The following is a 22,969-nucleotide window of genomic DNA, read 5'->3' on the forward strand; positions in this document are numbered from 1 at the left end:
TCTCTGGGCAGCCTGTTCTAGTGCTTACACTTTCACTGCTGTCATTTCCACCCCCAACTCCCCCCGCCTCCCATTACTCAAACTACTGTTTAGGACATCCTGAAACCTAAAAGAATTTCAAAGGTGAAGTACAAAAAACTAAAACTAGTTTTTGTTTTGCTGCCATGATTTTATCATCTCAGAGCAATGCTTTGCCTATAAAAAATAATACAAATACAAGCAACACTGTTACATGTATTGGAGTAATATTGAAGGCAAGAAAAACAAAACTGATGCATACAACTTCATTTCTTGATTCCAAAAAGTCTCATCCCTGTATCATGTCACAACAGCTTGAGTAGTTCAGAAGATTTTAAGGTTGCAGTTGCTTCGATATAACAATTGCAACCTTAAAAAATTTTAACAGGCAAGCAAAATTATGCAAGTGTCTTGCAGTGAGAAACTCAGCACTGCAAGGTAAAGCTCCACGCTTCCCTAATGGAGGAAAGCACAGTGGAGTGCTGAGTTGTTCTCAAGTTTAGGGAAAAGACTTCTCTAAGCCCTTTTGTGAATTTCATTAGTTGAAGGCAGGGAGAATACAGCAAGGTCTGTAGTAGCACTGCTTGCTCCATTTCATGTTAAAAGGGTGTCTGGCTCGCTGCAGGGCAAGAAAGAGACTGCAGGCTGTGAAATCCCTCCTGTTTAGTGCTGGTAAATCTGTCTGGTTGAAACCCTCTTGCTCTGAAGCAAGAATACTCTGTACCTTTCCAAAGTCATGAAATTCCAGAACCAGAATTCACCCCACCAGGTTTTAATCTATGAAAAAGCTGTAAGCAGGTGTGGCCTTCACTCAGAGGAGGATGGGTAAAACAAGTAAGTGTTCTTATAGAAGACACCAAGCATTTGGACAGATTTATTTAGTATCCAAAAGTGTTAATTAAGATCATAGACTGACACATTAATATATACATAATTTAAAACACAAACTAGCATTTTCAATGACAGCATGCTCAGGTCAGAACTAGTAGAAAATCACCTTCTCCAATTAATTTGATGCATGCTTATCCTGGAAAATGACTGTAATAGCAGGAAAAAGGCACCTTTACTTATTAAGTTTTAACCAGGGCAAGTCTAAGTAAATGAAGAAATACTTCTGGGCTTCTCTAGATGTTTGCATATCCTGAAAACTTTAAAAAACGTGGAGCTGAGTTCAGAACAACATCCACTTATCCCCATTTCCTGTGACAGTCTCTCCCTTCCCATGTGTTGCATGCTTGCCCTCACATAAATGACAGAATTTCAATCATGAAATGGAAGACAAATAGTAAGAACAGGCCTGGAATCACTTAGAGGAATAGCTGACAGTGAAAACAGCAAATTGGCTCCAAACAAGGATACGGAGCTGGGTTTTCTGGTGGAAAACAATACAAGTGCTGGTAGAAAAAAAATCCTAATCACTATGACTACCAAAAGAGTCCCAAACAGCACTGAGAACTTCAGCTTGGTCAGCTACTGCAGGGTTAGATGTGCACATTTAGAAGTGACACCAGCACTGAAGAGAATACACTGGGCAGCAGCAGGAGAGGAAGCAGTCACTTACAGGCCTGCCAACAAATTCTTCCAAGCAGCTGAAGATACACATAACCAGTAACAATTGCACATTTTGAAATGATTCACAGTAGAGCGGGAGTCTTCCAGAGCTACAAAGAAACCAGATGCGTAGCACCTGATACTATGTTGATGTATAAAGAAAGAAGCTGCATGGGAAATGCCTGTGTGTCAGAGAGGTAACAGACAGCCTGATGCAGGGATGTGTCAGATGCATCTTAGCACTGCAGAAAGGACTAAAAGCATAGAATTGCTTTAAATAGTAAAGCAGGAGTTACTCTTCCAATACAAAAAAAAAATTACTTGTTTCTGTTGAAGATACCAAATACTGTTGAAGTACCAGACTTCAGCCTCAGCCCGGAAAGGATGTAGAGTCACTGAAACAGCCAGAGATGTCCATTTTTGAAAGCAATATACTGGACTTTCCTTTTATCACAATCTAACTGCACTCTCTATAGCCTGCTGCAAATGCAATCCTACACAACAAACAACTGAAGCACCACCTTGTACATGGATTTCCATTCCTCTTTTAAGAGCAATATATTTAAAACCCCGCAAAACATTTTGCCAATTATGTCAATAGAAAATTAGGCCCAAGCTCTTAGTTCAAACAAGTTCATCCAGATGATGGATGAAGAATTGTTCTCCATTAAAAAAGCCTCTTCTTGGTATGGCTCTTTCTTCCCACCAGTATTTCCTTTTGCTTTTTGAACTTATGATTTGGTGATAAGATCCACGAATGTCAAAGTTTCCGCATGGTCTTCAGTTTAATTTCAAATGTTTGTCTTGAAAACTCCACGATATCCTCTAAAAATATACCCAGACATATTCATGAGCTTATTTAAATCATATTTTGAATTAGCAGAAGACAGAAATATTGAAATCTTGTCTTTTTTATCTTGACAACAAAAAATGAAGGGTCAGCTAAAGTGAGATTACTCAAATGGATTCCAACTCCCAAGTATAGTAAGATACCAACTTTCATCAGTGTCACTCTGGGTTGTTTTCCTTACATGTTTTCTGTACCTCCTATTTAAATAATCTTTACAGACTATAAGTGTAACAGATAATCAACAAGCATAATATGTTTTACATTGAATCAGGAATACGTACGCTTTGATTAAGTTGTCATAAAAACATCTTTACATTCAAACTGATGGTGTTCTTTATAAAACTATAACTCAATTGTTCTAAGATTACTCATACGTATTGTAGCTTTTAATTTAAAGTATTTTATCTTTACCAAAACAAATTTGAAATCACTTCTCACCAAATTCTTTTATTTCATTGCCTAAATTTACCCAGAAAGCATTCACTGGTGCTTTCATTGCCAAAAAGCAAAGTACGCCAACAGATAAACCTACAGTAAAAATCTGCCTTTTTTTTTTCTCTAACTTGGGAGGATCCAAACACACCATCAGCTATAATATTTGCTCTTTACGAAAAGGCAGTTATATACCATGCCAAAACCCCAGTTATTTAGACACAGAAACAAGAGCTGTTTTGATAGTTGAATAGCAAGCAACTACATGAATTTCTAAGTGCATTAAAGCCTCTTTGTACCTCCTACAAATTAAATTACTTTAACAAATTTGTGAAGTGCAATCATACCTGTTCTCTTTGTTGCTGTAATCAGTGAAACCACTTCCATATCTTGTAGTATTTCCTGCCTTGGTCTCCATTTCCAAGCCTTTAGAAGAGTCTACCTTATTATTATATTGGGAAAGCATCTATAGGAAACATTAAACAGGATTAAAAAAAATTACCTAAGAACTCAAACCAGATGGATTACAGATAAAACTAGGCCCTTTTAATTCTAGTATTTTTATTTTAAAATTAGTTAGGGAAAAAAGCATATTAGCTAACCTTTAGAACATTTTCTGGTATCTTTGTTATTTCTGGAGGTGGAGGAGTATTGAGTAAATGGTCATAGTGTTCCAGTTTGGGAGGGGAAGGGTCCCCAGTATGTTTAAGATACTCATCAGAGCTTGCAGCAAAAGGAATTCTTTCTTCTTTGTATGGTGTATCTTTTGCATCATTCTTTGTCACTGACTCGAGCTTCCCCCCTGGTGTTGCCTGCTGCTGCAAAAGAAGTATTAAATGCCTTCAGTTAATTTACTTATGTTAGGTAAAAGTATTTAGTAAATGTTCTTACATAATTCCTATTAGAAAGAACTTTTATAGTGACATAAGAAAAAATAGTATTGGAAAAGAACCCCAAACTGACATTTTAAAATCTGCTTATGGCAAAGTGTGTGAAAATGTACATAATTGCTATTTACTACCTGAGCTTCTGCTTTTAGCCATCTTGTTTGAAAATCTGGACACTGTGGTGTTGCTGCATGACTGGGAAGAGGCAGTTCCTTTGTCTCTGGTGACTTTGATAATCCTGTATTATTTGTTTTGGAAGAGTCCTTCACATCAGGAGTACAGAAAACAAATACCATAGGAGAAGCCATCCAGTCAGCTGCTGCTATCAAGGGTAAGTGAAATAAAATTAAAAATATGTATGTAAACACACACACACACACACACACACACACACACACACACACACACACACACACATATAACTACTTCCAGTTCCAGTTTCATTTTCTAAAGCATGTGTATCCTTTTAGTCGATATTTTGCTCGATCCATCCCGATTACAGTATTCCTTAAAGGCAGGTAACGCAAAGTAGTCATTCTAGTCCCACTACTCAATATAATTGAAGAAGCCCAACTTAAATCAGTGTTGTTTTACCTTCCCATTTACCCAATTGTCACTATGTTTGTCTCAAGATTTTTAAAATAACCTATTTCTCCTCTCAAAGAAGTTTTAGCATTAATCTTGGCAGTCTTAAATTACTGTCTTGCTAGCCCCTTTCTTTCCTGTCTTTAAACAGATCCAATAGGTTTTCTCAGGAAAAAAACAAAAGTTAAGTTGGCAAAACAGTTTTTTTATTTCAAACATGGATAATTTGCAGTTACAAAATTATTAATTCCTGTGCCTAATTCCAATTGGATATGAGTACAGGAGTGAGAAAAAATTTATAGGGAGTAAGAAACTTTCCCATAGAAGCCACCAACATTTTTAGACATCACTAATCATACAATGACCTACCTTAAATTAAACACATTTAACCAGAAGCACAATTTAAGTTAACCAATGTGTTTACAATAATCTTGCACATGCATTCTGTAAAAATGCTTATGTATATTAATTTCACAGATTTTTAACTTACCTCTCTCAGCTCTCTTACTTGATTTTGATGCAGGAGTAACCATGATTTCCTTGATGGTCATTTCTGGCAAATTCCCTCCATTATCATCTCCTCTTTTAACCACCCTGAAAACCAAATCCCCACTTAGCTCTTAAGTATTATGAAGAAGTCACAATTAAAGGAATATTGCCAACCTAGGCACTTTTCTAGGATCCATTTATGAATATGCAAGTAAAAAAATTAGTTTTCTCAAATATGCATTTCTTATAGATTTTTTCATGTGTGATTCTACTGCAGTTTGTGGTATGCAAATGTTCAGTCCAGCCACAAATGATCAAAAACACTGAGATTTCAGTCTAAGGCATTAAGAAAAAAACAAATGTCCAGGGTGCAACAGATGCTAGAGATGATCAATTCTGTGTCAGGGGTTTTATTTTGAACTGCCTGTTGACTATGAAATTATACAGAACAAGAGGAAATCTTTTCTGCTTTTAAACTAATAAAGGTCTTGTGAACAGGAAAAGATTTTTAATTGAATTTTTAAGTTTAAATAAAATTGTTTATCTTAATCAAATATTATCGAGCTTTCAAGTAATTTCAGTAATTACATAACTTTTTAAAAGGAGAGATCCCAAAATTATTTTAAAAGAAAATTTAGTGATTTCAAAGTGACAAGCTATTCAATATTGATTCCATAACACTGGAAACAGGAACTTTAAAAATTATTTTTTCGTATCCAAGATTTTCTAGTGAAAAAATGGCATATACAGTTAAGAGAATACTAGGCAAAAAAGTGGAAACTTACCTAACCTACACACAAATCTATGTCTTTAAGAAAGTTATTTTAAATGTTTAAAAAGTAATCTTAACTATCATAACCAGATTTACATCTTCTCTACAAAATGTCTAAGCTGAAAAAAATCCCCAATAAACAGCATAGGCAGTATATTTTACTTAGAAGAACACGTCTCAAACTTTGAGTTAAACAAAAAAGTAACTTCTCAAGTCAGTTTTGTCTTTGAAGTCTTGCAGGTAGTTGAAATCATATGACTTTGAGTTTTTAAAATGAGGTGAATCAGTAGAATATTTAAAGTGGTTTTCATGCATATGATCCTTGTTTTCTAAACAATTTCTCTAAATATCAAATATTTAGGTAAATTTAAAAAGGAACATACTGCTAATACTAACTATAAAAACATGACCTATTAACTATGTGCACGACCGACCTCACTGCTGCAATTATTTTCCTCTATAATTACAACAGTGAAAATCTAGAGAAGTCTTTTCAACAGAAGACTGGAACAACAGGAATATACAGAGACAGTACAGTGCTTCTAAAAATTTACTGAATGCTTTACAAACCTTTTTCTGCTTATATTAATAAAGCTTCTGCAACCCTTACACTGGCTATGTAATATCTATGGCAGACAAGCCTAGGCTCAAACCTTTGGTCACATTGAATTTTTCTCTTTGTAATAAATGAAGATTCTTATGGTGCACTCAAGGCAAGGAGCACAGCAGATGTATTTCATGTCAGCATCTGCCACTGCAATGGGTACGTGAAAAGATGCGTAAGGAATTAAATGACACAGGACCCCAGCACCTGAGGGATAAGAATCACCCACCTCAAGACAAAGAGAAGGGCAACAGTAGCAAGAAATTAGTACAGCAAGAAGAAAACACAGAAAATTCAGTAGAGAAACAATCTGAATTCCAGCAACTTACTTTTTGATTGCCTGAGAAGTTTTCTGAATAAGTGACATCGTATAATCTTCATTCATACACATGGTATGTTCACTAATGCCAAAGTGCTCAAGTTTTGGTGTCGCACACTCATAGTCATCCATCTTCAGCTTACATTTCGGTGTTTTGGGCAAAGCCTGCGGTGTTCGCAGCCTTAGTGGAGTGTCATTCTTGGCCTTTAGCTGGCGCGCGCTCATCGTGTGCTGCGCTTTCAGCGCGCTCCAAGGCCGGGAGAAGGCGTACTGTGAGAGACCAAAGTCAGAGAGCTGCGGGTTACGCAGCGGGTCTTTGGGCAACGCTGGCTTCTCTGTAGAAGCAGATAGGTGAGGTACATCATTTGCTTTTTCTTCATCAGATTTATTCTGGACAGACATTGCTGATTCACTGTTAGCTTCATCCTTCTCTTCTTTTTAAGAAAAGAAATGAAAAAAAATTATGTCAGAAGTTTCTGCTTTAAGAATTTATAAAATAAGTCGTGACACTTCCTCAGTATTCAATTTCTTTTACTTGTTGTTGTAAAAAATAGATTCCTTCTTTCACTATAAAGTACTGAACCTGAAGCTATAACAGGTATCAAAAGCTCACATGGCTAAGCTATATTTATAAGCCACACATTTACTGAGTTTCACTTTATTGGTAAATATTATTTCTAGGGAAAATGAAATTCAAAGCTTTTTACTTAAGTGTATTTTTCTCCATGAATGGAGATGAAAAGGTTTTCGGGAAAGAGTAAAGGCTGCATACAGTACTAAAATTCTTATTCTTCAGAAAAACAGTATTGAGGAAAGGTTACGAAGCAGCCACTAAAAACTTGTGAAAGGAGACAGCTTTTTCAGTAACAAGAGTTCACTGCAAAAATATGTAAATGTGTAATTTGTACATTTTTGGAGTTAGATAAACCAAAACACCCCAAAATGTTTGTTAATTTCTGCATGATGTAGTAAGTAAAGGACAATGAATATGGTGAAGGGTCTGGAGCACAAGTCTAGTGAGGAGCAGCTGAGGGAGCTGGGGTTGTTTAGCCTGGAGAAAAGGAGGCTCAGGGGGAACTCATCACTCTCTGCAACTGCCTGAAAGGAGGGTGTAGCCAGGTGGGGGTCAGCCTCTTCTCCCAGGTAACAAGTGATAGGACCAGAAGACACAGTCTTAAGCTGTACCAAGGAAGATTCAGGTTGGACATTAGCAAGATTTTTTTCTCAGAAAGGGTAATTAGACATTGGAATGACTTCCCAGGGAGGTGGTGGAGTCACTGTCCCTGGAGGTGTTTAAGGAAAGACTGGACATGGCACTCAGTGCTGCGGTCTGGTTGACTTGGTGACATTGAGCCATAGGTTGAACTTGATGATTCAGAGGTCTTTTCCAATTTAATTGATTCTGTGAGGTGGGTAGGGGGAGGGAGGCTATTTAAAGTAGTATACCTACTGGTGTGCAGTGATAGCATGTCTTCAGATACACTTAGCTTAAAAATACAAGTTAAAAAATAATTAACCTTGTAGCTCTATATGGAGACTTCTTTAAAGGCAAAGAGTATAGGAAGAAAGGTACTATAAAAATAAATCAGAGCCTCCTGCCCTCTCTGTGTAAAACAGCTGCAGGAGCTTGGACATCAATATGGTTCACAACCATAATTCTGTTTTGTGTAATGACTGGATAATGCTCAGAGAAAGTTAAGACCATGTCAAAAGCTTTTGAAGCCTAATTGGGCCCTTGATACCAAAAGGAGTAAGTGTAGTCTTGACAGGTCTAGTTCTTTAACTCATTTGGCACATCTGGATTTTTCAGATGGTTCTATGTGCATTTTCTGACTGCATTAAGGACCTCCTTGCCCTCCAATGATCAAGTGTTACTGCTTGTCACATGTCACCTAATTCCTGAGCATTCTTGTCCCATTTTGCTGTGAAACAGATATTTTAAGATTTTTTCTAGGTGATTTAAGTTAATGAAACCATCACATGTCAATATAAACCAGCTGAGGTGCATCTACAACAGTTCCTCATGCATGAAGAAACCGAATCAACATAGGTCTCTGGGTTATCAAAACATACTTGCTAACATGTTTTCTGAATATAATTATTACTGAAAAAAAAACCAAAATCCAACACACACTAACCTAAAGGCATGCCAGAAGATCTAATTCCAAGTGTTTGTGCTTTGGTTTATTCTTACAGCACGAATCACAACAAAATTTACCCTCTGGATATTATTATAAAGCAAATAACATGGGTGAACTTGATCTCCTAATTAATAGAAATATACACATAGCTAAAGAGAAACATTTTATAAAAACTATACTTTTCTTCACATACTGTATTGACAAGAAGCATTACCTGTAGAGTCTTTGAGATGTGGTTTGTAGCCATATTTCTGGAACAGCTCTCCTATTTTTCCAAGATCTGCTGCATTTCTTTGCATCAAGATTTCACTTGCCTTCATAAACTCATGAACTGCTTTTTTTTCTAAGCAAATCTTACCAAGACTGGCATTGACATCTTTCTTTTGGGACAGAGAGGGGAACATAGAAATATGTTCAAATCATCACATGGTAGTTTACACATGAAGCATTTTGGGATTACTCCCAATTCAACTGCAATTCAGATGAAGATAAGCAGCAAATTTAGGTCTTTTCTATACCTGAAAACCATCAGTATATACACCTATGGAATACCAGGAATATATAAAGCCCAAGTGTATGGAAACTTGTAAAAGTAACTGTAACGACAGTTCACAGTATGATAACTGCTTACTGGTAACCTTGCCAAGGAAATGATACGCTTTTACTGCAGAAAAATATGAGGTAACAGTTTAGTTTGGACTCTTACTCCATGTGTACAAAGAATTAGTGCAGAGCAGAAGGTAAATCTCACTTTTATACACTCAATTATTTCTATATTGCTCATTTCTATCACCCAAGAAATAGACATTTTTCACAAGTTTAACTGACCGGCTGAAGGTACTGAAACTTCTGTGAGGATTGATTTTATTCTAAAGGCTGGTCATGGAAAACAAGCAAGCTCATCTCTTTTGTTGGGAACTGCTGTTCCTGAATCATTCTCCTCATACCTTGGCACCACTCCAACTTCCTTGTAACCTTTGTTCTCTGCTTACCTGAGTGACAGCAGTGACTGCAAACTAAGAAACATTTCTAAACCTACTTTGGGTCACCAAGTTTTTGTGCATTACCCCAATATCCATGGCCATTATGAGGACTTAGATGTGAGTAAAACTAAGGGTTATAACTACTGACTAACAAAGTTGAATTGTGGCTTAATGACCAAAACAGAACCATAAGTTTATGGAACATGCACACACATGTAATTTTTTAAGAAGGAAGCAAGTTAAGATGTTACCTTCTGAGACTTGATTTCACCATGGAGGTCATGCAAGACTGTAAGTGGAGATTCATCTTCGTAGTCTTCAAGATGAATGTTCACATAAAAGAGTTTAGAGCAAAAAAGAGGTGTCTCAGTGTTTTAGCATGAAAGTAACATTCTACATGGTAATTTCCTGCATTAACAGATGAGCTGTCAACGTGCCCTCACAGCCCAGAAAGCCAAATGTGTCCTGGGCTGCATCCAGTGGTGGGCAGCAGGGCCAGGGAGGGGATTCTGCCCCTCTGCTCTGCTCAGACCCCACCTGCAGGGCTGCATCAGCTCTGGGCTCCCAGCACAGGGAGGACAGGAGTTAGAGTGAGTACGGAGAAGGGACACTGGCATGATCAGAGGCATGGATCTCTCAGCCTTTCCTCTCCTGAAAGGAAAGGCTGAGAGAACTGGGATTGCTCAGCCTGGAAGAGAGGCTTCTTCAGGATGAACTAACTGCAGCCTTACAGTACCTGAAGGGAGCTCACAGGAAAGATAGACTTTTTTTACAAAGGCATGTAGTGACAGGACTAGGGGGAATGGATTCAAACTAAGAGAGTGAAGATTTAGATCAGATATTAGGAGGAAGTTCTTTGCTGTGAGAATGATGAGGCTCTGAACAGGTTGACCAGAGAAGCTGTGGATGCCCCACCTCTGTAAGTGTCCAAGCTCAGGCTGGATGGGGCTCTGAGCAACTTGGACTAGTGGAAGGTGTCTCTGCCCATGGCAGGGGGTTGGAACCAGGTGATCTTTAAGGTCCATTCCAACTCAAACTATTCTGTGTTTTTATAATATTAGAGATTTTGGATTCATAACCTAGAAAGAGTCAATATAGACAAAACCAAAGAGAACTAGTTCCTGTCAGGCACTTCACACAGCAAAAAACTGCTCTTTGTACAGTGTGTTAAACTCCACAGAGAAACTGCCCAGGCTTTCACCCTAATGTTGCAGCTAATACTGTATATGACAGATACTGATAAAACAAGTAGGTCGCCGGGCTGTCAAAAATTACTTGTGTTAAAATTTTATCCCTAAAGTGGTTGGAAGAAATCAGAAAAAAAGTGATATGGAGACCAGTGAAAAGCAAATCTCAGCAGAAAATTGAATTTTTCCATAGTATTTGCACGTCGACAGATGCATTGCTCACTTACACAACGCAGCAGGCATTACTTTTTTCACTGGAAACCAATGCAAATAGTGTAAAAGTGGGCACCTGCTACGTGACAAGACATAGCACAGAGATAAACACAAATAGAAGCCTGAGCTATCTATCCAAAAGAGAGAATACGCCCTGCAAACTTTTTCCTGTATCGATCCACGAAAAGAAGAAGCAAGAACGTGACTCCCATTTCATCCCAGTTATACTGTTTTTCTCCGTGATAAAAAACTCAGCCACCCACCCACAAAGGAGCTCAGAGAGACAACGAGACGAGGCGGACCCCAAACAATTCCCAGCTGAGCAATTCCCAGGCTGATCTCCGGGCCCACCAAAGGCGCCCCCAGAGGAGCACAGGGGGACAGTGGCAGGCGGGAACGCAAATCCCGCAAGGCGCCCCGAGGAGCAACTGCGAAGCCCCCAGGCCCAGGCGTGCGGCCCACGGCTGCGGGCTGCTCTTACCCTCGTCCTCCCGGCGCATGGCCCGCTCCAGGTGCTTCACCTCGTTCTCCACCGTGAGGGCCAGCTCCCGCAGCTTGCCGAAGAAGCTCCCGGTCACGTCCATGGCTCCGGGGGGGAAGCGGAGCGCAGGGGAAGCGGGGCCGGGGCGGCCCTCAGCGAAACCGGGCCCGGCCGGGCCGCGCGCGCCGCTGAAGGGCTTCAAACTGCCGCCAGCGCGAGCCCCATTGGCGCCGCCCGGCCCCGCCCGTTGCAGCCGCCTCTCGCGAGAGCCACGCTCCCCTCCCCCCTGCCGCCATCTTGGCTCCTCCGCGGGAACCGCTGTCACCGCCGGAGCTTCCCGGTGAGTGAGGCCGGGAGGGGAATTAGGGACTGGGGCCGCCGTGCCCCCGCAGCTTCGCTTTAAATCGGGCTAGAGAGTGAGACTCCGGCGTATAGCTGCACCGTGGGAACGGGGTGGGTTGGCTTCTGTTAGCGGCAGTGTTTGTGCCGTGCTAGAAGTGCTGGGGTCGCTTCTTGGTCACGGCTGACGGAGTTCAGGAAGGGTTTGGACAGCTCTCAGGTACATGGTGTGGTTCCTGGGGATGTCGTGTGTAGGGCCAGTTGGACTCGATGATCCTTGTGGGTCCCTTCCAACTCCGCCTATTCTGTGATTCTGTAAAGCTGATGAAATCCCGTGTAGCGTTAAAACCTGGGCATTAGCGGGTGTGGGAGTAATGAACAGCTTAACAGAGAGCATTTGTGTAAAGTTTAAACGTCATTCGGCCTTTCCTGCCTCTTACACCCACCCAGCGCGTTGTGTCAGGATCTGTTGGTGCTTTCCGCTTATGCCACTTGGTCTAATTCAGGATATTGCTTCTCTACCAACCAGATTTCCCTCGGTCAGGATACAAGACTAGGTAATTACATACTAATAACCTTACGGGAGAGACTGTAGTCTGAAACCTAATGCTGAGGAAAAGCCAGTTTTGGATTGAGAAGACAGAGCTGGAAATGCTCTGTTTTGACAACACAGCTATTTGAAGAAGGCATGAGTGAAATGAACCCTTCATTCTTGAGTATCTGTGACTAGTTTTTTCTAAAATAATTTATGGAGGGTATGCTTTAATTGCAGTGTAAGGATTACTGAATAAATTCTTTAGTTACATAGATTTCGATTCCCCTTTTCTGATTCTGAAGTTTCCAGTGTATCTGGCCTTGTGCTGCCTGCTGCGTGATGGTTACCAGGCTCTGAGCTTGAACCTTCAAACCAGCCGGCTAAAGGCAATAGAGTGCAGATTTTTATCTGTCTTGTCAAAGTTTTATTTTTGTCCCTAAAGTAATGAGCATTTTATATTTCTGTTTATGTTTTAAGGCAAAATGTTTTTAACAGCCGTATTACTGCGGAAGAGAATTCCTGGAAAACAATGGATTGGGAAGTACAGGCGACCAAGACTGGTTACCATTTCGATGAAGCAAGCAATGGTCCGAAGGTTGGAAATTGAAGCAGAGAACGAATATTGGCTCAGCCAGCCTTACCTGACACAGGAACAGGAATACAAACACAACACAGAAGAGAGACGTGCCAAGTGGGAAGCTTTCAAAAGCCTGAAACAAGCCAAATTTCCTGAGCACAGATACATCAGTGATCATTTAAACCACTTAAATGTGACAAAGAAGTGGACATGTTGAGTAATACAGCATATTTATATTTGGCACATGTTATGCACTACGCTGTGATCTGCTCTCATACCTGTTATGGTATTTCACTGTAGTTAGGGTGGGTGACAAATAAGATGCTGTGGTGTACAAAATACTACATTAAAAGTAGTCTTCTGGAACAGCCTATGTTTTATTATTATTGCTTTGTTAGAGAAGTTCTTTATGTGCCTACCATCTGCCCACCCTCTTTTCTTCAAGGCTTAAACAGCAAGTTACCAGGTGCAGTGGTGCTGATTTATAGATAACCTAGATAGCTTCAGTGATTGCTTTCCAAAAGCCTGGAGAACACTCCTGTGTTGAAAGGGCTCATCTGCTGGTACTGGCCACATAGCTTGGGCTGGTCACTCTCCCTTCCTCAGGGATTGTTCTCTGCATACCAAGTACTTGAGACACAACTATGACACTTGCAAGGACCAAGGGGAACTAGAACTGCAGAGACAGGAGAATGAGGCTGGAATTCATGGAATGTTATAAAATACTCCATTTTAAAAAAAACTTTCTGGAAAGAATTGTAGATCTTAACTGCCAGTGTCATTGTCATGTCAGTGTCAACTTGGATGTTACAGCTCTCTTACACAGATTGTTCCTGATCTAAAAGGAACATGGCTGATGCCTGTTTGAACAGTTGACTTCTAAGTCAGGCTTAGTGTCCTGGAGGAATAAGATTTAGCCACAAGTCTTTTTATTTCCCCACAAGACCCAGTGAGCTGGAAGATGTGTCAAAAGTGAGTGTAATCTTAGGTTTGTTGCAGCTGGAGTGTAAAATCCAGAGCAATGGAGCAGTGTTTCCCAGGTAGGCAATTTTTCTTGGTGATCTAATAACACAGATGCTACAGCTGAGCGCTTTTCAGATTCTTTCACATACTTTTATTAAGTTGATGTTGCATTCACTGATGAATTCAAGTGCCAAGTCCATTCATATCACTTTGGAAAAGAGGCTTAAAATGGTACTTTTTTATTAAACATGAATTATACCTCAGAGAAGTATGAACAGGTCTGAACACTGATGTACAAAACCTTGAATGCACTTCCATTGGTTATAAATGGCTTAAGAGAACTTTATGGAAAAGTATACATATGGGGAAATTGCAAATACAATTAAAACATGAAGGAACTTCCAGGCAAAGCAATGTGATTTTGTATTTAATTCATTTATAAAAGCCCGTTTCAAAAAGTTACTTCAAGTATTAAACTATAAATGGCAACGTTTTCTCTGTGCATAGGATGAGTCCTATCTGTAACATACAAAAAAATACAGTAAGTGCATCATTATTACAGGTATCTTTTACACATCGTCCCAAACTTAAATACAGCTCATTCCAAGTTTAGGCAGCACAATTAAAAATAACTTTGTGGAAGTAGAACAGCTGGGACATTGTGATTAGTGCAAATGTTGATGACCCTTGCCAGCAAATACAAAAGGAACTGCAGAGATAACCCAGGGATGTTTCATTGATCTAAGTTAGAAACGGAACAGATTTAACAGCAGGAATGCTGCCTCTCTCTGGGATAGCTTCATGATTGTAAATCATCATTCAGGAAGATTAAGTTTCCCACAATAAAGCTGATAACAGGATAAGGGACAGGAGGAATCACAGAGGACCATGCTAAGCATCTTTAAGTTGTCAGCTAAGCAGTGTAAACAAAAGGGAATCAGCATGTCACTCCCAATGCTTTGGTGACAAAGTAATACAAATTCTTCATCTCTGATACATCTGCTTGACTGCTGAGCATAAGCTCTCTGTTTCTTAGGACAGGGGGTAGGAAGAAAGATGGGGAAAGCTCCCAAAACCAAATAAAGCGATCCTGTAAACATGATCAGACTTCACTACCTAATGGAAACAAATTCAAGTAATGGCTTCAGAAAACAAATGGCCAAACACCAGATTTAATCCGCATTAAAACAAACCACTTCTTGACATTTCATGACAGTTACATAAGTAAGAAAAATGTGTATAAAAAGCTCTATATACAAAATAAATTGATAGAAATGACTGTAACAAATATGTTCAGTACTAAATCACTTCATGTGCAGCTGCTCTTTGGTGCCATTTAGGGATAGAAGAGCCTCTGAAGCTGCACGCATCACTGTTTTTTAGGTACTGTGAAAAGACGTGTTTGTGAGCTAAAAGTAACTGCTCTTTGGAGCCTCTCTAAATGCACACCTAAATCCCCCAGTCAGACACAATTTTAGAGGGTGTCCTTGGAGAACATACACTATGAAACTCAAAGCTGTCGTGGTTTTGTTGTTATTTAACTTTTAAATAAAAATCTGGTCAGTTGGTGCTCCAGATCCAGGCAGATTTGGTCAACCTGTGTTGGAGCCAACGCATCTTGGTAAATCTGCCAGACATTAATACTGCTGCAAACGCTGCAATTTTCCTCCTCTTGGGGCTCTGCTTAGCTGCAGCAGGACCATACTCCAGTTAGATCATGAAGTCTTTGTGTGCATACTCAGTGGTATTGAAATTCGTCCCAACCCAAAAGATAATTTATAATTAATAAAGAAGAACCACACAAGACCAAAGGAAAGAAACAGTACCTGAAAACTGTGAGTATTCAGCACTCTGGAGAACAGGACCAGTTTGTAAGAACAGCATACCAAAAGCAGCTTGGTACTTGCAAATTCCACACTCAAGAGGCAGCTTTAACAAAAATATTACCGTGATTTCTACTCAAATCACTAAAATAGAAGTGCCCAAACTTCCTCTAAAGTAACCCTCAGATTATTTAAAATGGAGGTTTTTAATCACATCTGACTTTTATCAATACAGTCTTAAAATAATACTGTAGGAAGTCAATTGATGACAGAAACCTACTCCTCTTCCTGCCCTCCTCCCATAATATGCCTTTGGTAGGCACAGAAATGATGTGTGTGTTGTACACTCTGTGAGTAAATTACAGTAAGGAAAAAAACAGTATTGTGTAGTTTTAAGTAATTTCTATTTGTGGATTTTCCTACCTCATATTCACAGGGACAGGTTTGTTTCAAGACATTTCAGAAAACTGAAATCCTCCCCTACATCAGGCTTCTGTTCTCACACTGGGAATTTAAAGCCATTTAAATTTTTTTTTTGTGTGTAATGTTGATTTTTTTTTTAAAAAGAGAAAAGCAGAAACAAACAAGCAAGCAGCTTCTAATTGCAGCCAGTACCAACTGTCCTACAATAACTACTACGTATTGCTTGTAGTAGTCATTTACTTTAATGGATCTAAAAGCTCAAGGGCTGCTTATTTTTAATGACAACCTAGGTATTTTCAAGACTCCCTGATACAGAGTAGGCTAAACCACAAACCAGCATTTACAATACAGCCCAACACCCTAAAGAGTTGTTTTCTCAGGATCCATCCCCCTTCTGATCTCCTGACCATGGGCCAGAAGTACCCCCTTCCTACAGCCCCTGCCTCTGCTAGCAGGGACATGTATGGCTGCTTGTAGCCCAACAGCCAAAGAGCCATCCTGCTCCCTCATGGACTTCCTGGCACAGCACAGCCTAGGGAGCACTCAGGACAGAATCCAAAGGCAGAGGATGTCATCCTGGCTGCCTTAGCCATGATACCTCCCCCAAAGCCCAGGCCTGCCAGGGAAACCTAACCCCTCCATCCTACTCACTGGCATGCCCTTAGAGTTTAGTAGTACAATTCCTTTAGAGAATTTAATTCCTTTAAATCAGTCAGTCCCTAGTTCCCCAGGGAAAAAAACAAAAGAGGTTGGGGCTGGTTAATGTGGGAGAATCATCTTTCAATCGTTTTACTATGTTTCATTTTTGTCAAAGTGACTTTCAGTAATGCCTACTTTTACACCAACAGTAACTCTGGCCTCAGGATTATCCTAAAACCACTGTTCTCCTTTTCTCACCTGAAATATAAAGAAAAATCTAGGACAAATAATCCTGAGATCTGCATAAACATGTCAGAAATGTCAGTTCTTCATGAAAAGCCACAAAGATGTCCATCAGATATACAAAGAAGTGGTTTCAGAAGAGCAGCACTTGTTCGAAAATGTGCATGGAGATAGCACAGTCTGTTTACTTGCAGTTTTTCCTGTAGATTCACTATTTTGACTAAAGAAATCAAACAAGTTCTCCTGATGCTGGCCTACAGGATAGATACATTCATGGGGCGGGAGGGGGGCATATGAAGCACTTTGGGGAGCAGGTGGGAGGAGCAAAGACCATATTGCTGAGTTCAGTGATACTTAGGATTCTGACATACATTTTGCTTATACTTCTGCTATATGATGTCTGTGCATGGACATGTTATTTCAGCTATAATACATGGATGCAGTAAAAGCCAGATGATATCCTAGGCCCTCCATGACAGTTCCACCAGTGTTTGGGGCTGCAAATTTTGGTATTCAGAACAAGCCATTGGAACATGCAGTCTTCCTTCTCTGTTATCTTCCCCAAGAAATTTTGCTGGTGTGATACTGCTGAGAGCTTATGTTAAGGTGGGCACCTCTCACTTAACAATTGAGAAGAAAAAGCTAAACCTTTCAGATCAATGTGTAGCAAATGTCTTTGTAAGTTTTGGAATTAGCAAATGCAAAATTTCTTGTACAAAGTTTGAAGAACCATTCTGCAACTTTTATAAAACATGCAAGTTTGGACCATTGTTCCTGTCTCAAGAATAATCAACAGTGAAATCACAAGTTCTCAAAGGGTACTTGTTCCAGAAGATTAACATTTAAGAAAAATTTATTATATCCAAAGACAAAAAATACTTCTTTTAAACCTTACAGTATACTTGATACCTTAGTATTTCCATCAAAAACATATTTAACTCAAGTGTCAATCAGTCTGGGAGACAAACCAAACAGGTTCTTTTGGACTAGATCATCAATTTGACTCCTACCTTCAGTCTGTATCAAAAGCACTCATGTCTATTTGTAATCAGCAGCAACTGAACATCAGAAATCTTACAGACAGAAGGATAGTATTTGTCACTTTTTCCAGGTGCAAAATTCCAATACCACCCAAGGATGAGTTAGCAGTCTTCTCTGCAGAGAAGTGAGGGAAAAAACCCCCCCATGTTGGTTGCTGTAGGTCTTGAGCTAAGAATGGGATGGACTTGATTCCTTCCACAGGAAACACATTTCGTCTTTTGTAAGCAGGTACATTGCTGCACAAAGCCATCAGTCTTTAGCAATTTCAGCATCACTTAAACTGGACTTGAAAGTGGGAGACTAAAGGATGCAATTTTTCAGTGTGCTAACACAGATCTATGATCTAACACTTATCTTCTTGTAAGTACCTGATATTTGTACTTTAGAACCAATAAAACCTTGTGCCTTTATTAAAAAGATAAAACAAAAGTAAAAAACAGTATTCATAAACCATCAAGAGTTCCACGGAAAAAGCAGAACTCTGCTGGTTCTGTTTTCTAGATTCACACAACTGCAATATGATTTTTCTCAGGGGTACTTTACCATTTTGTTGCTGCCTTACACAGAACACAGCAAACAGTAACAGAAAATGTAAGAACTGTTAATTCCTTTTTGGACCGTCTTTTCCTTGTATGCTGACTGACAATTGTTGGAAAGTAATAATCCATCTTTTTTTCAACTAAAACCCCAAGTTTTCTTCTTTGAGCTCTGTCCTTGGTATGGTTAAATAAATCAAGTTAAAATTATGAGGAAGCTCAGTGAAGCTCAATCCAATAGCAAAAAAAGCAACACCCAAGTTAAAGGCTTTTATGTTCTTGGCATTGCCTAGCTCCAAAGCACAGCTAGTAGAAGGAAACCTCAGTCCCAAAAGACTTGGAGAGCTGTGATCATGGGGTAGACTGGTTAATAGGAAGAGAGGAGAAGACATCATCCAGTCCCTTTCCCATCACCTGGCATCTGAACTATGTATACTCCCACTTCAGACTTGCTGAGCATACTCTAGGCGGACTTTTTTTTTCTTCCTTTTCCTTTTTTCTTTCCTTCTGTACTCTGGAGACCTGCTATGGAAGTGACTTCTGCAGTGCCTAAGGTATGAAGTTTGCCCGTGAGGAGGTAAGAGTCTCTGCAATCTACCCCCACCACTGCAGCATTAAAGAAATGCATAGTTCCCACTCTGGACCTTGTGCATCCAAGCAGGGCACTTCTGGATCTGGCCCTTTGGTAGCAGTATATAATTCAGTGTTGCATAAATGCACATTAAGAATCTTAAGGCATCTGTCTTAACTTCCCTGCTCTGCATTAGTGCTTACAAGAATCCATTGTACTGTGCAGAAACTTGAATTTCTTGTCTCTTCCTAAAATGTTCATGTTCCATATTATCCTGCTCAACTTCTTCCAAACAAAATTAAGTAATATTCAAGCTCAAAATGTGTTGCAGAAACCTAGCGAAACAAAAACAGGTAATTAATGGAATTATCTAATTAGCTTTGAACAAACAAATCCTAGCGCATTACACAAATGCACCTGGGTAATATGATTTACAGACTTCTGATTAAGTTAAGTAGTTAAGGCAACTTCAGAAATAGCCTTCTGGGAGGGTGTGGGTTTTTATTTCATACTTCTTATGTTGTAGAAGCTTATCAATGCTAAGAACATCAATCCATCACCACTGATCTGCAGCTAAAGTATCCTGAATCCCTGACTAGCAATTCCCTTTTTGAATTAAATTGATAGATGTGAGGACACAAATGGTATTTGCCTAAGTGAAGCTGGGGGACTGGCCTTCTGCAAATCAAGCTCTGTACACCAGAATCAGCCATGACTTTCCTTCTGCTGTGTGTTATGGGCCCAAAATTCAAAAAAATACAACTATTGGCTTGTTACAGGATTTTATGGAAGTGCATTGAACAGATCCCGGATCTCACAGCTACTGTATAGTTCCTTTGAAATGCAGGACTGGAATGAACCATCTTGGCCTAAACTGTGATCAAATCCCACTGAACTCAGAATGGTTCAAACATTGTGTTACTGAGTTAATTTAAGGTAACACATACCCAAATGCTTTTGCATTGGGTGCAATTATACACTTTTATTTATACAACTTTTAAAACTAGTGTAGATTGGGCAAATGTAACACAAAGTACAAATTCTTCCTTTATTAAATCTGGCCTTATTTTAGGAAGAGAGGGAGGATAGAAAAGAAATTAATCTCAAACTAATACCAATTAATTGTCTAGCTTAAAACAGTCTTCTATGCTCCCTTTCTAGGTCAGTGGAAAGAAAGATTAAGATCTTTCTGTAACACCCTATCAAAGGCTGCTGGGATGAGCTGCTCTCAGAAACTTCTATTCCGCTCCATGAGGAACAGAAAAGCCTTCATAACCTATTTAGATCAGATTAGATTTTATATAGCTGGAGGCTGAAAGGAACCCCTTGCTTGGGACATTCTTTTGCACATTTATATAGCATTGAGAAAAGTTGGAAAGGAGAAACTTACCATTGGTGAGTTCTCATGGTTGAGTAGGTTTTTTAGAAGTCGTAACTAACTAGTCTAATCTTGGTTTTGTATGAGTTTACACTGAGCAGTCTGACCAATGTGAGCCCAAGCATCACATTATCACCCACAAAGACCTTTTAGAAAGATTATTTTTTCCTTGAAAACAAACCAACTCCCTCCCAAAACCATAATTTTAGGTCAGAAGGCTCCTTAAAAAAATAAAAGGAAAGGAAACAAAAGTAATCCTAAAATTACTGAGCATACCAAATTCAAATGTAGTGTTTTATTTCTGATAAAAATGTGAGTTACTTGCAAAAACATCGCCCTCACAAAAAAACCCACAACAACCAAAAGAAAAAAAAAGGAGGCAGGGGTTAATGACTCAGCTATAGCTTCTAAAGCTGTTAGTTGACCAAATACGATCTGTTTCTCTTCCAGACAGACAAACGTAATGGTAACTTATTGACACCACAGTCAACATAAAAGAAGTCTAATTTAGAAATTGGAAATACACCAAAAGAACTTTCATATATGCACCAGAAGGCACTCTATTTCCTAAATGCAAAGTGCACACAGGGCACTTTAATGCAAGAAACATTCCAGAAGATCACTGTCAATTCCAAGTGTGACAGAGCAGTCTGTATGCAGAGACCTGTATTCACTTACTGACCTTCCTTTCTCAGGCACATGCAGCTTCCTAAAGAGCAGAACATGGCCCACCAATATATGTCTAAGAAAAAGACATTTAAGGAGCTCCTCCTCAAGACAGAGTTTCATCTCAGAATTGCATTTAGCATCAGATTCTTTTCCCTGGTCAGGTAATAACAAATTCAGCACTACCCACTTTAATCTAAATTACAGGATTAATCTGACTCATCCCAGGCCTAGCCAACCCATGTTTCCTGCACGACAGCATTACTCCTATTCTTGTCTTCTCAACAACCATTCTGAATTTTGTTTAGACTTTGTTATTACTCATCCAGCATCAGAGGACTCCTCTGCATTCCGTGACTAGTTGATTTTTGATTTTGAGATGTCAATTTTATTCATACATGTACAGAAATAGCAATTAATTATGTTAGTCTTACCTGTTTCTCATTGAGATGGTTGGTTAGTAATAAGCTGAGATCAACTTTCCAAAGAAACTATAATATGCTTTTTTGCACCTAGAATGTGAGAGAATCTCAATTATGTGTTTTTGCAGATCTGCATAACAAATAGCAAAGATTTCAAACCAGAAAGCACATTCACCATGTTGTGCCTACTTTTACAAAAATATTTTCCTCCCCCTTACCAAACATAAAAGATCCCAAATCTCAGAACTGAAGTGCAAAAGTGGAATTATTTATCCATATACCATCCACTACCGTAACACAACAATTAATTTTGGAGCAGAACATGGGATGCAAGTTAGCCTTAAGTTCTAAACATCCTAACTTGATTCCATGGAACACATTTTCCTTTGTATCACTCCAGACAATTCCTAAAGACTTTCTAGGCCAAAAATTAAAAAAAAAAAAAAAAAGGAAAACTGAACCACAAACAAAACCACTACCTGATTTCACATTTTCCTCTTCAGGGCCCGTTTCTACCCACTGACAATCACCGGATAGCAACCGATTTTGTGATTCACTGAGTGGTCGAGCAGTTACAGAGCTGAAAAGTAAGCAAAGTCAACAGGAATTCTGTAATATCAGTAGCTACTTCAGACATTTCTAGAATAGTGAAGTTACTTAAAAGCAAAGCTAATAACAAAAAACCCTCCAGTGCCAACTGGAAATGGCTGCCTTCCTCCAGCCCTAATTCCTCTACAGGCTTGTTCCAGTCATCAGTCTAAAATAAACCCCTACCTGACACAGGCCACTCACTTCTAATGGAAAAAACCCACGGATTGAAACACAAGAAATGGCACCCTGAGAATAACACTGCCACACAGCTAAAAAGAAAACCTACGCAGTTCCATCTCTAAGAGCAGCCAAATGCCATCTCATCCCATGCAAATGCCAGGGCCTTCTTCTGAACAGCCTTCTGAATGTAAAGGATACTTTGCTGTTTGCACAAGGGTCATGTTCTTGTGTAAATTCCACAGGTTATGTTGCAATGGAAGCAACTTCTTCTCTGTATTGCCTTTGAATCCTCTAATGTCTGATAACTCAGGTAACTGCTGGTGGCCACAACCTTCAGCTTACAAGTTCATTAAACTATGCAGAAGATCTCTACAGTGGCAAATGTAAACACCCCCAGAAACTGCACACAGAGACTCTCCTCACTTTGAAAATACACTGAAGATACAAAACATGCAAATTTGGGAGGGATAAAAAGTAATGAGCTAAAAACCCCAGCATGAGAGATCTACTTCTCTTGCAAACTGTCTCAG

General features: G+C 39.4%; 3 protein-coding genes across 7 annotated transcripts in view; 1 reads left to right on the forward strand and 2 right to left on the reverse strand.

Moving 5' to 3' along the window:
• Positions 1–220: 220 nt before the first annotated feature.
• SKA3 (spindle and kinetochore associated complex subunit 3) lies at positions 221–11,647 on the reverse strand. 4 transcript variants are annotated; one of them, XM_018908488.3, is made up of 9 exons: positions 11,513–11,647; positions 9,883–9,947; positions 8,863–9,028; positions 6,518–6,941; positions 4,814–4,917; positions 3,873–4,057; positions 3,454–3,669; positions 3,199–3,317; positions 221–2,394 (listed from the first exon to the last, which is right to left on the reverse strand). In XM_018908488.3, the coding sequence occupies exons 1-9, from the start codon at positions 11,613–11,615 to the stop codon at positions 2,361–2,363; spliced, it is 1,416 nt and encodes a 471-aa protein (XP_018764033.3). In that variant the 5' UTR covers positions 11,616–11,647; the 3' UTR covers positions 221–2,360. The 4 variants fall into 4 exon arrangements, with proteins under 4 accessions (XP_018764033.3, XP_018764034.3, XP_018764031.3 ...); XM_018908489.3 differs by having other exon boundaries at positions 3,454–3,666; positions 3,873–4,060; XM_018908486.3 differs by having other exon boundaries at positions 3,873–4,060.
• Positions 11,648–11,721: 74 nt separating this feature from the next.
• MRPL57 (mitochondrial ribosomal protein L57) lies at positions 11,722–13,331 on the forward strand. Of its 2 annotated transcripts, none has more exons than XM_009102827.4 (2): positions 11,722–11,852; positions 12,864–13,331. In XM_009102827.4, exon 2 carries the CDS (start codon positions 12,869–12,871, stop codon positions 13,178–13,180), a length of 312 nt encoding a protein of 103 aa, XP_009101075.1. In that variant the 5' UTR covers positions 11,722–11,852; positions 12,864–12,868; the 3' UTR covers positions 13,181–13,331. The 2 variants fall into 2 exon arrangements, with proteins under 2 accessions (XP_009101075.1, XP_050827326.1); XM_050971369.1 differs by lacking the exon at positions 11,722–11,852 and adding an exon at positions 12,297–12,408.
• A 731-nt stretch (positions 13,332–14,062) lies between these two features.
• Positions 14,063–22,969, reverse strand: part of ZDHHC20 (zinc finger DHHC-type palmitoyltransferase 20) — a 49,267-nt gene continuing 40,360 nt past the window's right edge. Inside the window, exons 11-13 of the mRNA XM_050971355.1 lie at positions 22,148–22,248; positions 21,681–21,758; positions 14,063–19,537 (exon numbers count right to left, since the gene is read on the reverse strand). Of these exons, the coding sequence (XP_050827312.1) occupies positions 21,721–21,758; positions 22,148–22,248 (139 nt within the window). The 3' untranslated portion in view covers positions 14,063–19,537; positions 21,681–21,720. The remainder of the gene's footprint in view (positions 19,538–21,680; positions 21,759–22,147; positions 22,249–22,969) is intronic.

This window comes from Serinus canaria, chromosome 1, assembly GCF_022539315.1.
Source record: "Serinus canaria isolate serCan28SL12 chromosome 1, serCan2020, whole genome shotgun sequence".
NCBI lineage: Eukaryota > Metazoa > Chordata > Aves > Passeriformes > Fringillidae > Serinus > Serinus canaria.